Source organism: Ailuropoda melanoleuca, chromosome 9 (genome assembly GCF_002007445.2).
Source record: "Ailuropoda melanoleuca isolate Jingjing chromosome 9, ASM200744v2, whole genome shotgun sequence".
NCBI classification, from domain to species: domain Eukaryota; kingdom Metazoa; phylum Chordata; class Mammalia; order Carnivora; family Ursidae; genus Ailuropoda; species Ailuropoda melanoleuca.
Window position 1 is genome coordinate 51152724 of NC_048226.1, and position 12563 is coordinate 51165286.

General features: G+C 39.1%; 1 protein-coding gene across 4 annotated transcripts in view; it reads right to left on the reverse strand.

Moving 5' to 3' along the window:
* Positions 1 to 2807: 2807 nt before the first annotated feature.
* The window catches only part of TPD52 (tumor protein D52), an 89601-nt gene continuing 79845 nt past the window's right edge, over positions 2808 to 12563 (reverse strand). For 3 of the 4 annotated variants that reach the window (XM_034668233.1, XM_034668234.1, XM_034668232.1), the window contains 3 exons: positions 11100 to 11141; positions 9580 to 9628; positions 2808 to 5554 (listed from right to left, as the gene is read on the reverse strand). In XM_034668233.1, the coding sequence (XP_034524124.1) occupies positions 5435 to 5554; positions 9580 to 9628; positions 11100 to 11141 (211 nt within the window). In that variant the 3' untranslated portion in view covers positions 2808 to 5434. The remainder of the gene's footprint in view (positions 5555 to 9579; positions 9629 to 11099; positions 11142 to 12563) is intronic. The other variant, XM_034668235.1, reaches the window with a different exon arrangement.

A 12563-nucleotide genomic window follows, 5' to 3' on the forward strand; every position in this document is an offset into this window, starting at 1 on the left:
GTGAAATCCTGGATCCAAGTGTGTCTTTTTTGCTTATTCTGAGGTCCACTGACCTTCAAAAATTCATCTTTCTGAGACGTTTTTGTCACCTGTAGATGGCTACAATTCCTCCCAATTGTATTTCAGAATGCGCCTAGACACCACCAGACAAACCCACCCTCACTCATGATTTTCTCCCTTTTCCTCATCAATGTTAATTCCCAGAATTTGCCCACCCTTTTCAAAACCGAGCCTAACATCATACTTAAAGAAGTGTTTGCAAACTAAGCTGTCCGTCCATCTTCTACCTATGTTTCATATTAATCCAGTTATTTTAGGGGAGGTGGCAAGCCCCTTTACAGTCCATTTGCAAGTACTTTGACAGAACGAGTTTTTATGTATGACCACAGCCCTTATTTTAATATCTGACTACAGATTTTAAATCTTTCTGATGTTCTCATCAATTGCATGGTTAGACTACACAGAAGTACATTAACCTTGGAATGGTGCGTAATTGTATGAATCACATACAATTTATTACTACTAGCCAACTGTAGGGTAATGGTTACAAATTCGGTAGCAGGCTTAAGACAGATTCCACTCCAGGGTGTTCTTCTTAGCACTTATGCCATTTATTTCCTTTGACCATTAATGAAGTCTCACCTGAGACATTTTTGCATTGTTATCTGTGGCTACTGCTACTTATACTTCCCTTCAGGAAAAAGTAGTAAATTGTAAAGGGCACTGGCCAGGGACCTCATGAACTTCTTAGTTCTAGTTCTGACTGTAATCCTGATCTCAGGCAAACCAACTTAATGATTTGGCTTCCTCACCTTAAAACCAAGCCATTAACCCCCTGCTAAATTTTAAATGCTTTGTAAATTTAAGTAAATCAACAGCTACAGAACAAATGAGATTACTAAAGTCCCAGCTCTAAAATCCAATAGATATATTTATATTCATGTCCTACCTTAGCCAGATGAGGTAATCTCCTTGAGGAATATATTTATATTCATGTCCTACCTTAGCCAGATGAGGTAAACTCCTTGAGGATTATGACAATGGACATTGGGACAAATCCTGAGGTTTTTAATGAATAAAAGTTTGTTATCAACTGATTTCAAGTTATGCTTAGTTCTTTACCTTGTTAGAACATCAGAAGTATGAAATAAGAGGGACTGTAAAGGACTGGGCAAATCAACAAGGAGATATCTACACAGTTTGTCCTAGCCTCTACCAACACCAACTGTAACATCAGCTCTAATGGCAGTATTTTGACATCTTGATGGCACCGTAGGCATTCTGATCCTGCTCTACTCCTTGCACTACACCTTCCTTCTTGTTTTATTAAAAATACAATCCTCTTTTTTCCCCTGTAGCTTGCAAATTGTTAGTACACTTTGTAAAAATATTAGTAATGGTGGATGGCAAGGAAAAGTGAACAGAATGTAGTTCAATCCTGGCTCCACCTCTGATGGTTGTAATCTCATTTATAAAATGGTTACACTGCCACAACCTTGAACAAAGACTTAAGAGAAATGAGTGAAAATGTCCAACACTTACTGAAAGCTTAATAAATAGTGGCTATTAATGTCAGTGTGGAGGTGACCAGGAAGTAATTAGAAATTCATGTCTCTTAAAGCATACATAAAAACCTAGAAAAAAGGGTAGGACTAGTGATATACTAGGAAGATAATAATATTACTCTAAAGATATTCATTTCTATGGCTGAAATGACTAAGATCATTAAGGAGATCACATGTGGAAGATCAATAGGGACAGGCAATAACATTTAAGGAGTTGGAAGAAGAGAATGTCAGAAAATAGTCCAACTGGAAATAAGAATAGAGAATTGATCCTAAAAACCAAGGAGAAGACCAAAGCATGTCGAAATGGAGAGTCTTAAAGTGAAAGATCATACCCACTTAAAATATTCCAACAAAATTGTGTTGGATTTGTACTATATGCTAGGAAAACCACCAAATTAAAAGAATCACACTACCAATCAACCTCATTCTGAAATCAAAATTATGTATGAGAGTTGGCAAGAAATTTAGTCACCAAGTAGCATTTATGTTAAGTACGAAATCCTGGGTGGTGATAGGTACTCGCAGGCCCTGCCTTCTGAAGGCCTGTAAACTAAGAGTGAGTTCTTTCCGCTCATTCTGATTTTGGTTCATTTTGATTTCAGAGTCTGAACAATCTAGAAATTATTTGTATAAGGTTTGCAGGTTTACTTAAAAAGTGATAATGCTTTATATTAACTCTAACCCAACATGGTCTCTATAATTAATCCAATTACAATGCGACAGTCCTGAATTAATCGCCAAATGTTTCTTTGCTACGGGCAAAAAAATCTGATTTTTCGGGGCGCCTGGGTGGCACAGCAGTTAAGCGTCTGCCTTCGGCTCAGGGCGTGATCCCGGCGTTATGGGATCGGGCCCCACATCAGGTTCCTCTGCTATGGGCCTGCTTCTTCCTCTCCCACTCCCCCTGCTTGTGTCCCCTCTCTCGCTGGCTGTCTCTATCTCTGTCAAAAAATATTTAAAAAAAAAAAATCTGATTTTTCATCTGGGTTTTAAGAGCTATAAAGTAACACATGTGATGCTGACAAAGGACCTTATGCAGCATCTCCTCTACGTACATAAAGCGAATAGTCACTTATAGTCAACATGTAGCTTGTTCAGTTCTGATACACTAATTCCATATAGCTACTTATGGGTTGTTGGTTTTTTTCCATATCTAGGATATGAAGTGTCTGGAAACAAGTTGTAATAATGAACTCACCTCCTTCCTTGACATGTAATACATACAAAAGAACCCACACCCAAATTACAGAATTTTTATTGTTTTCAAATACTATACAAAAAAAAAATACAGTGTGCATTTCATGATAAACAGATCCAGAAACAGTGATTCCAAATTAAAGGTGTTTTTTTTCTTCTCTATTTGAGCAACTAAAAGACCAGTGAATTCTCTCTTCCATTATTTCGACCTCACAAGCATGAGAATTCTTGCTTTATTTTCCATAAACTCCATAAATTGAAGAGATTCCTTTTCTAAAAAAGGGTTAATTTCAGGGATTATTTTCTTCTGTCACACTTCCTGAACTCTTAAACATCTGAGATTTCACTCTCAAGTTACTGTTTTCTTACAGTGTCAAACACAAAATTCAACAGAGTGACCAGGACCTCTCTGGTATTTTTAGTAATTACTGTGTTCCAAATTTCTTAAATATCTGTGAGTTCGTAATATTGAATCTTCCACAAAGACTACTTTGAATAATACTTCTAAGTCCATGTGTTTGTTTTTCTAAATTCAACCTCTCACTACTTTTTACTACTACTTTTAAGATGCAGAGTACTTTGCAAAAGATTAAATCATTTAAAATTAAGTATAGGTATGTCTAGAAAAGCGATTCTCCCAATTTCTTTCCCAACCATCACCAACACCCACACACTCCCATCCCCATTTTCCACTCCTTATTCTATCATTTCTCATTTTAAAGTAGAAATCTGAATATATTTCACTCAGCCGAAGTTGAAAGATAGTAACAAGGCAGGACACCCAAGAAACAATGTGATGAAAAGATGATGTTGTGATTTAAAAAAAAAAAAAATGAAAGACTAGTTGGAAAAAATAATTTAACAGTTATGATGAGTAACCACAGTATTTTATAAAAAGACAAATTTTTACAGATCCACTCCTCCTGGACAGCGCTTCAACAACTGGGCAACTGCCTTAAAGTCTCTTCAAGGAAATAATTTATATGTTAGTCTGACACCATTAAGCAGTGATTTAAAGCAGTTAAAAAAGAAAAGGTTTTTTTGCATAGACACTAGTTGATTATTTAATACAAGTTGCTTCCAGACGACTGGTCTCACAATAAATATTGAGACCTATACTACTGATACACAGAATTTATTAGGCTTTTCACATTTAATAGAGCGTATTTTCAGTTGCGTCTAAAGTGCTATAACAAAAGCTCTAGCAATCAAGAACGGCAGCATGTTACTCATAACAATCAACACTTGTGGCTTTTCAAATTTGGTTTTCGTAAGATAATTTATCCTGAAGTAAATCTAGTCATGCTTTAAAAAAAAAAAATGCCTCAGGTCACTCCAAGCTTGGCAATTAACATTTGGCATAAACAAGACTAAAACAATCACAATTTGATAAATAACAAATACAACATTATAGGCCATAACCATACACAGAATGAAAAGGTAATAGTGATGAATACGTAGCTTTAGAATAGAGTACCTTGGCCTCCATGCAGATACTTCTAGAGGCTTTGGTTCATTCAGCCCTGCCATTTTTTCAAAGTAGGGGGGCAACGTCTACAGAATCGTTTTATAATTTCTAACACACTGAAAACAAATTAAGTAGAAAGCAATGAGTTTTGATTTTCATTAATGCATTAAATCCTCAGGCATTACCACCAACCCCTTAGTATAAAATCTTTTCAAGTTATATTAGTCATACAACTTTGTGTGCTTATTTTTAAATGGTGCTAAATGAATTAAATGAAGACAGCAACGTTTCCCCTAATGTGATTGATTTTAGCATTTGTACAGGTACTGAGATCTAAAAAACGTTCAGGCTTTTGAATGGAACATGAGAGCGTTCATATGTCAACCTACTGGTAATAATGACGATATGCCTGATTCAAAATGTTATTTTGCAACTTACTCTGAAACTAGAAATTTAGTCTCGTGCAAAGTAAGTTGAGGGAAGTAGCATTATAACAAACACACTGACATGGTTACTGTCACAAATGGTGATGAGGATGTGAGGGTTCCACTCTCAAGTCACCAAGGACTTTGAACCACTGCACCTGTTGTCACTTACCAAACTGTAACAAACTGCACGTAGAGCGGATTGATTTAGTCCGCTGTCTTCAGACACACAAGATATAAGATACCTTCTACCAGAACAATGTTTACACAAAAATATTTTTGTAGCTCGTCGTTCTTCCCTCGGAGATAAAGAAAATTATGCCAAAACTTTTAATAACCAGGATTCAGGAAATGTTAAAGAAAATTTTAGTTAGCAATCAAATACACAGAGGTTCAAGAAGGAAACAAGAAAATCGTATTGAAGACAAAGATCAAAGTGGCATCCTGATCCAGAGTGATTTTGTCAAGTAGGAAAGCAATTACGATAACCTGAAGCTTCTTAGAGCATGCTAATGAGGATCCCCAGGGATTACATGTGTTTTTTATGATGGTGTTTCCCAAATCAGGGGCCTTAAATGCACAGGAAAGGGTATTTCCCAGGAACAGAGGTGAAGATATTTTTATTTTGTCCAACCCACAAACTATTTGGTCAAATGAATATGTAAAGCTAAGGAAAAGCACATCTGGTGGAAATTCACGGCAACAACTGTCAACACGATGTGCCTGGATCTTGCTTGCAGCATCTGGCAGTGGGTAGCGGGACACCGGCGAGAAGCTCACGGGCTCGCCTGCGTCTGTTCTGGAAGAGGCTCTGCAGCACTGGCGCTGGCATTTGCAGTCGAATTCAAGACGTCTCCAAAATCCCCGCCGGCTGGCTTGGTTCCCCCTACTTTAGACTTTAAAAAAAGTTCAAAAAGGATAAGACAGCATGAAACAGAAACTCAGCTGACTCTGCAAAAAAGTAACTCAATTGTACTTTGAAGAACACACCAATCAGGAACCTAGTAGCCCCGTGACGGTCAGGTATACACAGAATTCAGTACTGTCGCAGTGTTCCGTGCAACGTAATAGAAAACCGTGGAGCTAGGGTGCCTGGGTGGCACAGTGGTTACGCGTCTGCCTTCGGCTCAGGGAGTGATCCCGGAGTTATGGGATCGAGCCCCACATCAGGCTCCTCTGCTATGAGGCTGCTTCTTCCTCTCCCACTCCCCCTGCTTGTGTTCCCTCTCTCGCTGGCTGTCTCTATCTCTGTCGAATAAATAAATAAAATCTTTAAAAAAAAAAAAAAGAAAACCGTGCAGCCTCCTCTGCCGAAATCTTCCGATTGGTAGATTCTACCCCTCCTCTTTTTTCTCCACCTGTTCATAGTTCTTCCCGGGAAAATCCGTCTGGAAAGCTTCGTAAGACTTATTATTCTAAAATATCTATTGGAAGTCTCTCTGTATTTGGGTAACACTTTGCGTTCCATCAGATTATTCATTCGGCTACACTCATTCAAGAAATATTGAATACGACAAAGCAAAGAAACAGATCCATTTTCCCAGTTACAGTGTAAACTTTCTAACCAGCTGCTACTTCAAGTGTGGTGCAAGGACCCACAGCCTGACTCAGCATCACCTGGGAGCTTGTTAGACATGCAGGCTCAGACCAGCCTCCCTACCTCCATCTACAGAGATCTCCAGGGGCTTCCTAGACAAGTTATAGTTTGTGAAGCACTACTCCAATTTATCTGGCCTGAAATTTTGTCAATAAACATCTGTCTGCATGAATAGGTCTGCCTTACATTTGTGTAATACTTTATGCTTTTCAAAACCCTTATTATGTCACTTCATCCTTAATAACACTGATAAATCTACTCTCTCTCTGTTACATCTCCTTACTGACCAACAGGACAGCTGACTAACATTAGGAAACCGGTCAGTAACTCACAGTGCAACTCACAGGAGGTTTAACTTGACCCCGCTCTTAGCTCAATCTTAACTGACTAGCCACAGACACACGATATCAGTTGGAATCCAGTTGAAATTTTCTCTCACTCTCTTTGGTTTCCCATCCTGATCTTTGAATTGTTTGGAAAGTCTGCACAACTCGTGTCTACTGTATATTTATTAAATTTATTAAAACACATTTCTTAATTAGAGGAAAATATTAAGACCCTTGCAATTCAACATGTCTCATGCTGAACTCCTCCCACAACTGGTCCTGTCTCTATTTTTCTTTAAGACTTTAAACGGCTGTAGCACCTACCTCGTTGGCCCAGTCAGATCCCTGGAAGTCATCCTTGATCCCTTCCCTATCTTGTGCCACATCCGATCAATCACTGACTTTTGGGCTGTCATTTCTAAATTCTAAATATCGCTCAACCCTGTCCCATCAGCACTACCTTAATTCACTCCATCACCACCTTTGGCCCGGATTACAACTCCTTCCTCCTAACTAGTCTCCCTGACTCCAATCTTCCTCCCCTCAGATCTGCAGGGCACCAGTGATCCTTCTAAAAGGCACAGGATACACTACCCACACTGTTTAAAATCCTTCGAAGGCTTCCCATTGCCCTAGGTCCCAGTTCTCTATTGCGGCCTACCCACCACCTTAGCCTCACCTCCTGCTCACTACCTTAGAGCACAGTGAGGTTCCTGGCATTCCTCAAAAGGGATCCAAAGCTTCAAAAATTCCCCTCAACCTAAAGGCCTCCATGTATATTACTGTGTCCTGGAAGAAGCCCTCTCCTACCTTCCCTCCTAGCCTAGGTCACACATTCCTGCTACTGGTCCCACTGCACCCCCGAGTTTCCCTGTCACGGCACCTTACCTCACTTTATTCTCATTGGCTATTAAATTGCCTACACATCTTGCAGACACGGTCTGTGTCTCTTGCCCACCATGGTATCTCCAGGGCCTACCCCCGGCACAAGGTAAATGCTCAGTAGTCAGACCCAGGAATCAATCCAAAATCTAAATCTAACTACACGTAGATCCTATGTTTAACTGAATATAAATGTAATCAAGCAAAATCATATCCCGAGCATACAACTATATTGTACAGCCTTTTGGGGGGATGTTTCATAAACTTTACTTTTAAAAATTACAAGTTTTTATCTGAACGGTGCCTAATCATGTTTCAAAAGCCAAGTTTCACCACAATTTATATAAACTAAATATACTCAGAGGGAGGGCATATAGTAAATGACCCGGACATTTCTCCTCATCTTCGGTTTCAAAAGAATACAGTTGTCTGGTTTTCCAACCGATCATTTCAAAAACTAATGCTTAAGGCAGATCTCAAGGAGAGGCTTACAGTAGACCTCAAATAGTGAGAACTGAATTATAGTAAGCCTTGACTTCTACAACGTACAGTTTGTTTCAAATACATGACAAGGCATTAAAAAGAATAAAGCAGGTCTCATACTGACCTAGAAGAACAACTAGGATATATATTTGCTCATCAAATATGTATTAAGGAGCTTCAATGGGGGCGCCTAGGTGGCACAGCGGTTAAGCGTCTGCCTTCAGCTCAGGGCGTGATCCCAGCGTTATGGGATCGAGCTCCACATCAGGCTCCTCCGCTATGAGGCTGCTTCTTCCTCTCCCACTCCCCCTGCTTGTGTTCCCTCTCTCGCTGGCTGTCTCTATCTCTGTCGAATAAATAAATAAAATCTTTAAAAAAAAAGGGGGAGGAGCTTCAATGTGCAAAGGACTATTCTAGGCCCTTGAGAAGCATCAGTGAGTAAAAAGAATAGTCCCCATGTCTGTGGGATCATAGAGCATATATGCTAATGGGGGCTGAATGACCAAGTTATAGGACTGTGTGTACAGTGTGATTCCTTTCTAAAAATGTTTACACATTTATGTAGAAAGACAAAAGGTGTGTATTCGTGTCTGTGCAAGAAAAAAAGATCCAGGTCACGGGACAGTGTTTGGTTTTCTTTTTATAAGCATCCCCTGCTTCTGCAATTTAAGAAAGATGGAGTTAGAAATAAGTGACTCAGTTACAATTCTGAAAGGCTAAATCTGAATATTTGTTTTTAAGCAGATTTATATAAAGCATTTAAGATAATGCTTTTAATCCTTAAAAACATGTACAGTACTTATCAGATTTAGTTTAAGAAGAAATGAAATAGTGGCTTTGCACAAACTCTGTAGAGAAGGCTGGGCAGTGGCTGGGAACTAGACAACCTTTCTGGTCACCTGTGATCCTAAGAGTTAGTCATTTTATAGTTTTGAAAATAATCTTAAAAATACCATTTACAAATTAATAAAGCTAGTCGTGGAAAATGCCCACCTTCACTGACATCAAAGCCATCAAAAAATAAAACCATGAATCAACGATAATGATCACCATGACATCATCATCATAAAAATGCCCAATAACTGAGGATTGAACAAACAAGATCTGTCATAGGGTACATGCAAGCAACCATTAAACATAATATTGAGGAAGAATATTTAATGACACAGGAAAATGTTTATGTTCTATTTGGTTAATTCTTTCTCAAAGCACAAAGGCGTAGTCCTACTACATACGTATCACTGACTCTACGAGGGTATCACTGACTCTACAAGGTAGGACCAACTTTTTTTGTGTTACTTTTTTGTGCTTTTGTAATGTTCTTGTTAATTTTCTACAATAAAATTTGTATTAAATTTTGTCCAATTATAAAAGTATCTGAGTCGCACAAAGTTCTCAAGTACTACTGCTTTTTAAATCATACACTTCCTTTCAGCATTTAGCAACTACCATGCTACAACATACACTGAAAAATACTGATTAAAAGAGTACATATCACCCATAATAATGTGGAGAATAAAATTACTAAAGCTCTTGAAATACTTTTAGAAGGAAAGAGTAATGAGGTAATTTACCCATGGCAAAGAAAATTAAGGTACCAAGCAGCAAGACATCACTATTCATCTCTACTTGCCTTTAAGTTTTCAACCTTTTCTTCAAATGATTTGAAAGTTGGGGAGTTTCTATGAAGAGAAAGAAGAACAAAGAGTTGTTAGAAACATTGAAAAAAAATTCACCAATTTTGCAAACATCATTAGTTGACTGTATTCCTCTTTGCCATTATTCTCAATCAATGAAGAAACAGATGTATTTAACTGTACATATGTGTGCAGGCATACACACAAATTAGGTAAGACATGACTAGGTAAGATGATCAATTTCTGGTCTAAGATTTCTACAACAATGCTTTCAGTTCCACAGACAGCCCATGTCAGACATACGGGATAACAGAGTCAAGTATGTGTGAGGAGAGGGAACAATGGCAGGTAAAACATCAATTCTGTCACTTCAACCATCTAGTCGTGCCACTTTAATCCTGGTGACGGTACTATAAGACTAGAATTTAAATTCCCATGTTGCCTGACAAGAGTCCCACATGAACCCACATCACCAAGCAGGGGTTCCATAACAGGGATCCTGGTTACCAGGGAGCAGCATCAGAGACGAGGAAAGAGAGACTGAAAGAAAGGGAGGCACGCAGAAATGTGGTTTTGCCTGCATCACAAAGCTGCCCCAGCTGACAGAGCTCTCTGAGCCCAGGCAAGGCCTCGCCCATGCCTTCACATTCACCCAAATTAATTAAGGAGGATCACAGCTCCTACACTGTTCACATCTGGGTTTCCGAAACTTCTAAATTATCCATCTGACCTCGAATACCCTTCCTATTTCCTAGATGGAAAAGGTGAAGAAGGGAACAAGGGGTTTCCTCCCTCGCACTGTGGTGATGGGCAGCCAGTCCCAAGGGGCGGTTCCCAGATGCGTCAGGAGCTCCTGGGAAGCTGCTGGCAATGCAGGTTCTCAGGTCCCCCCTGAGGCCGACAGAAACCAGAGCTGGGGCCCAGCAAGCAGGGGGTTTTAATGAGCTCTCCAGGTGGTTCTGATGTACACTAAAGGTTAAGCCAAGCATATATTGTTAAAAATTCTCACCTCTCTAGAGAGGTTAAGCGCAGTAATAATAATACTACCACTTGCACGTGTTTCCCGATGAAAGGGGATAGCAGAATTAAATCGCAGTTGGCTCCAAATGTCACAGTGGGGTGAGGGAAGTGGAACTGGGAAGGATGGAAGAAAAGTTGGGCAACTAAAGCTAATGCAGACAGATGTGGTGGGATGCCTATTAGAGCTGGGAAAGGCAGCTTTATTAGATGAGTCGAGTTCACTTTTTCAATTAAACAGACTAAAGACATGAAACAATTGTAGAGGTTTACAAAAGAAAATAGAGATAATTCTTTTCTTTCAGCACAAATCTTTAATGGCTCTCTTGCACCTATCTTAACATCACAGGAAGAGAGCCCCGGACAACTGATACCGTGGGGCTGTGCAGCTGATTAGAGCAGAACCCTACGTTCCTACTTCAGAACCGCTCAAGTTAAACATCTAAAGGAAGAATAAGAAAGCAGAAGATCAACTACATTTTGTAAAAATATACTTTACCTCATAGCAGGCATGCTAATTGAATGTTGAATGGAGCGGATACTAAGAGGCAGCATTAAAAAGAGACAGACACGAAGTTAGTACAGTGGTAAGACATTATAAAACCTTGCTTTCTAGGAGCTTATTCTCTTGACACCATGAAGACTTAATCTACTTTTTGAGGTGGAGGGGATCAAAGTTATTCCACATAATTTATTTTTATTCATGAGCCAATTTTTAAAAATTTTTATAAATATATTTTTTTTAGTTTATTTATTTAAATAATCCCTACACCCAACGTGGGCTTGAACTCCTGACCCCCAGATCACGAGTCACATGCTCCACCAACTGAGTCAGCCAGGCGCCCCTTCATGAGCCAATTTAACCCACATAGTTAATAGAACTAATAATTCAACCTTGCATTTTATAGCACCTCGAAATGTCTCCAGTGCTTTCCTCTGTATCTGTAGGGCATCTAGCACCAAGGGTCAGACGTTAAATGATTTACCCAAGGTCACAGCAGAATCAAGGATGGAACCTGGGTCTTCAGGACTCCTAATTCAATGTTCACCGCCTCCCCTCAAAAAACGAAGCACACACACAGGTACACACACGCACAAGTGAGGCCAGTGAAGGGCTCCAGCAGCTGCCTTTCTCCCACAAAATTTGTGAGCAGACCAAAATAAATCACCTATTTGACAACTTCAAGTGAGATTTATAGATTACTCCTTAGTAGTAGTATCAATTTTCTAATAAGAGACACTTGTACTTTATCCCAATTAACTAAATATTCTTAATGGTCATCCAAATAGTATTTGGCCCTTTGTTTCACCAGGACCAACTGCCTTCTCTAAAGCAATGCAGTTCACTGACCGTTCAGGTTCAAGGTTATCTACTCTCAGCCATCTCCCATAGAGACCACCTCACAAGATGAAAGCACTTTAATTTGGGGGCTCACAAAGTCACTGTAACTGCTGATATGGTTGCTGTCCTTGAAATATTCTGATCACTGACACAGCATTTTTGGTAGGAAATCTTTCCTTCGGTTAAGCTGAACAGTCCAAGGTATTCTTAATTATATTTGACTATTGCGTGTTTGATTTAGTTTTCTCAGAAAATCTGTTTTACAAATGGCGATGTGTTTCTAGAGAAGCTCCCCCAATCTAGTTTTGCACTAATATGTAATACATGGGAGTATGATCTTGATATAAATCAAAATATGCTGGCAGTTCACACAGTCAAGATAATTGATAAAATATTTGGACATCTTCACACTTAATGTCGTACATGACACGTGCAAAGATCCATATAGCTCACCATTCTCTCTAGGCTATAAGAATGGTAGACACCTTGGGCATAAGACTATTCTAGGAGGAATTTGCTAATTCTTTTCCTGCTTGATCTATTGCAGTGGGTTGGATCCATATTTGAAGGATAGAGATGAATAGAAATCATCCTTCTTAGTTTACAATTCTAATTGTATTA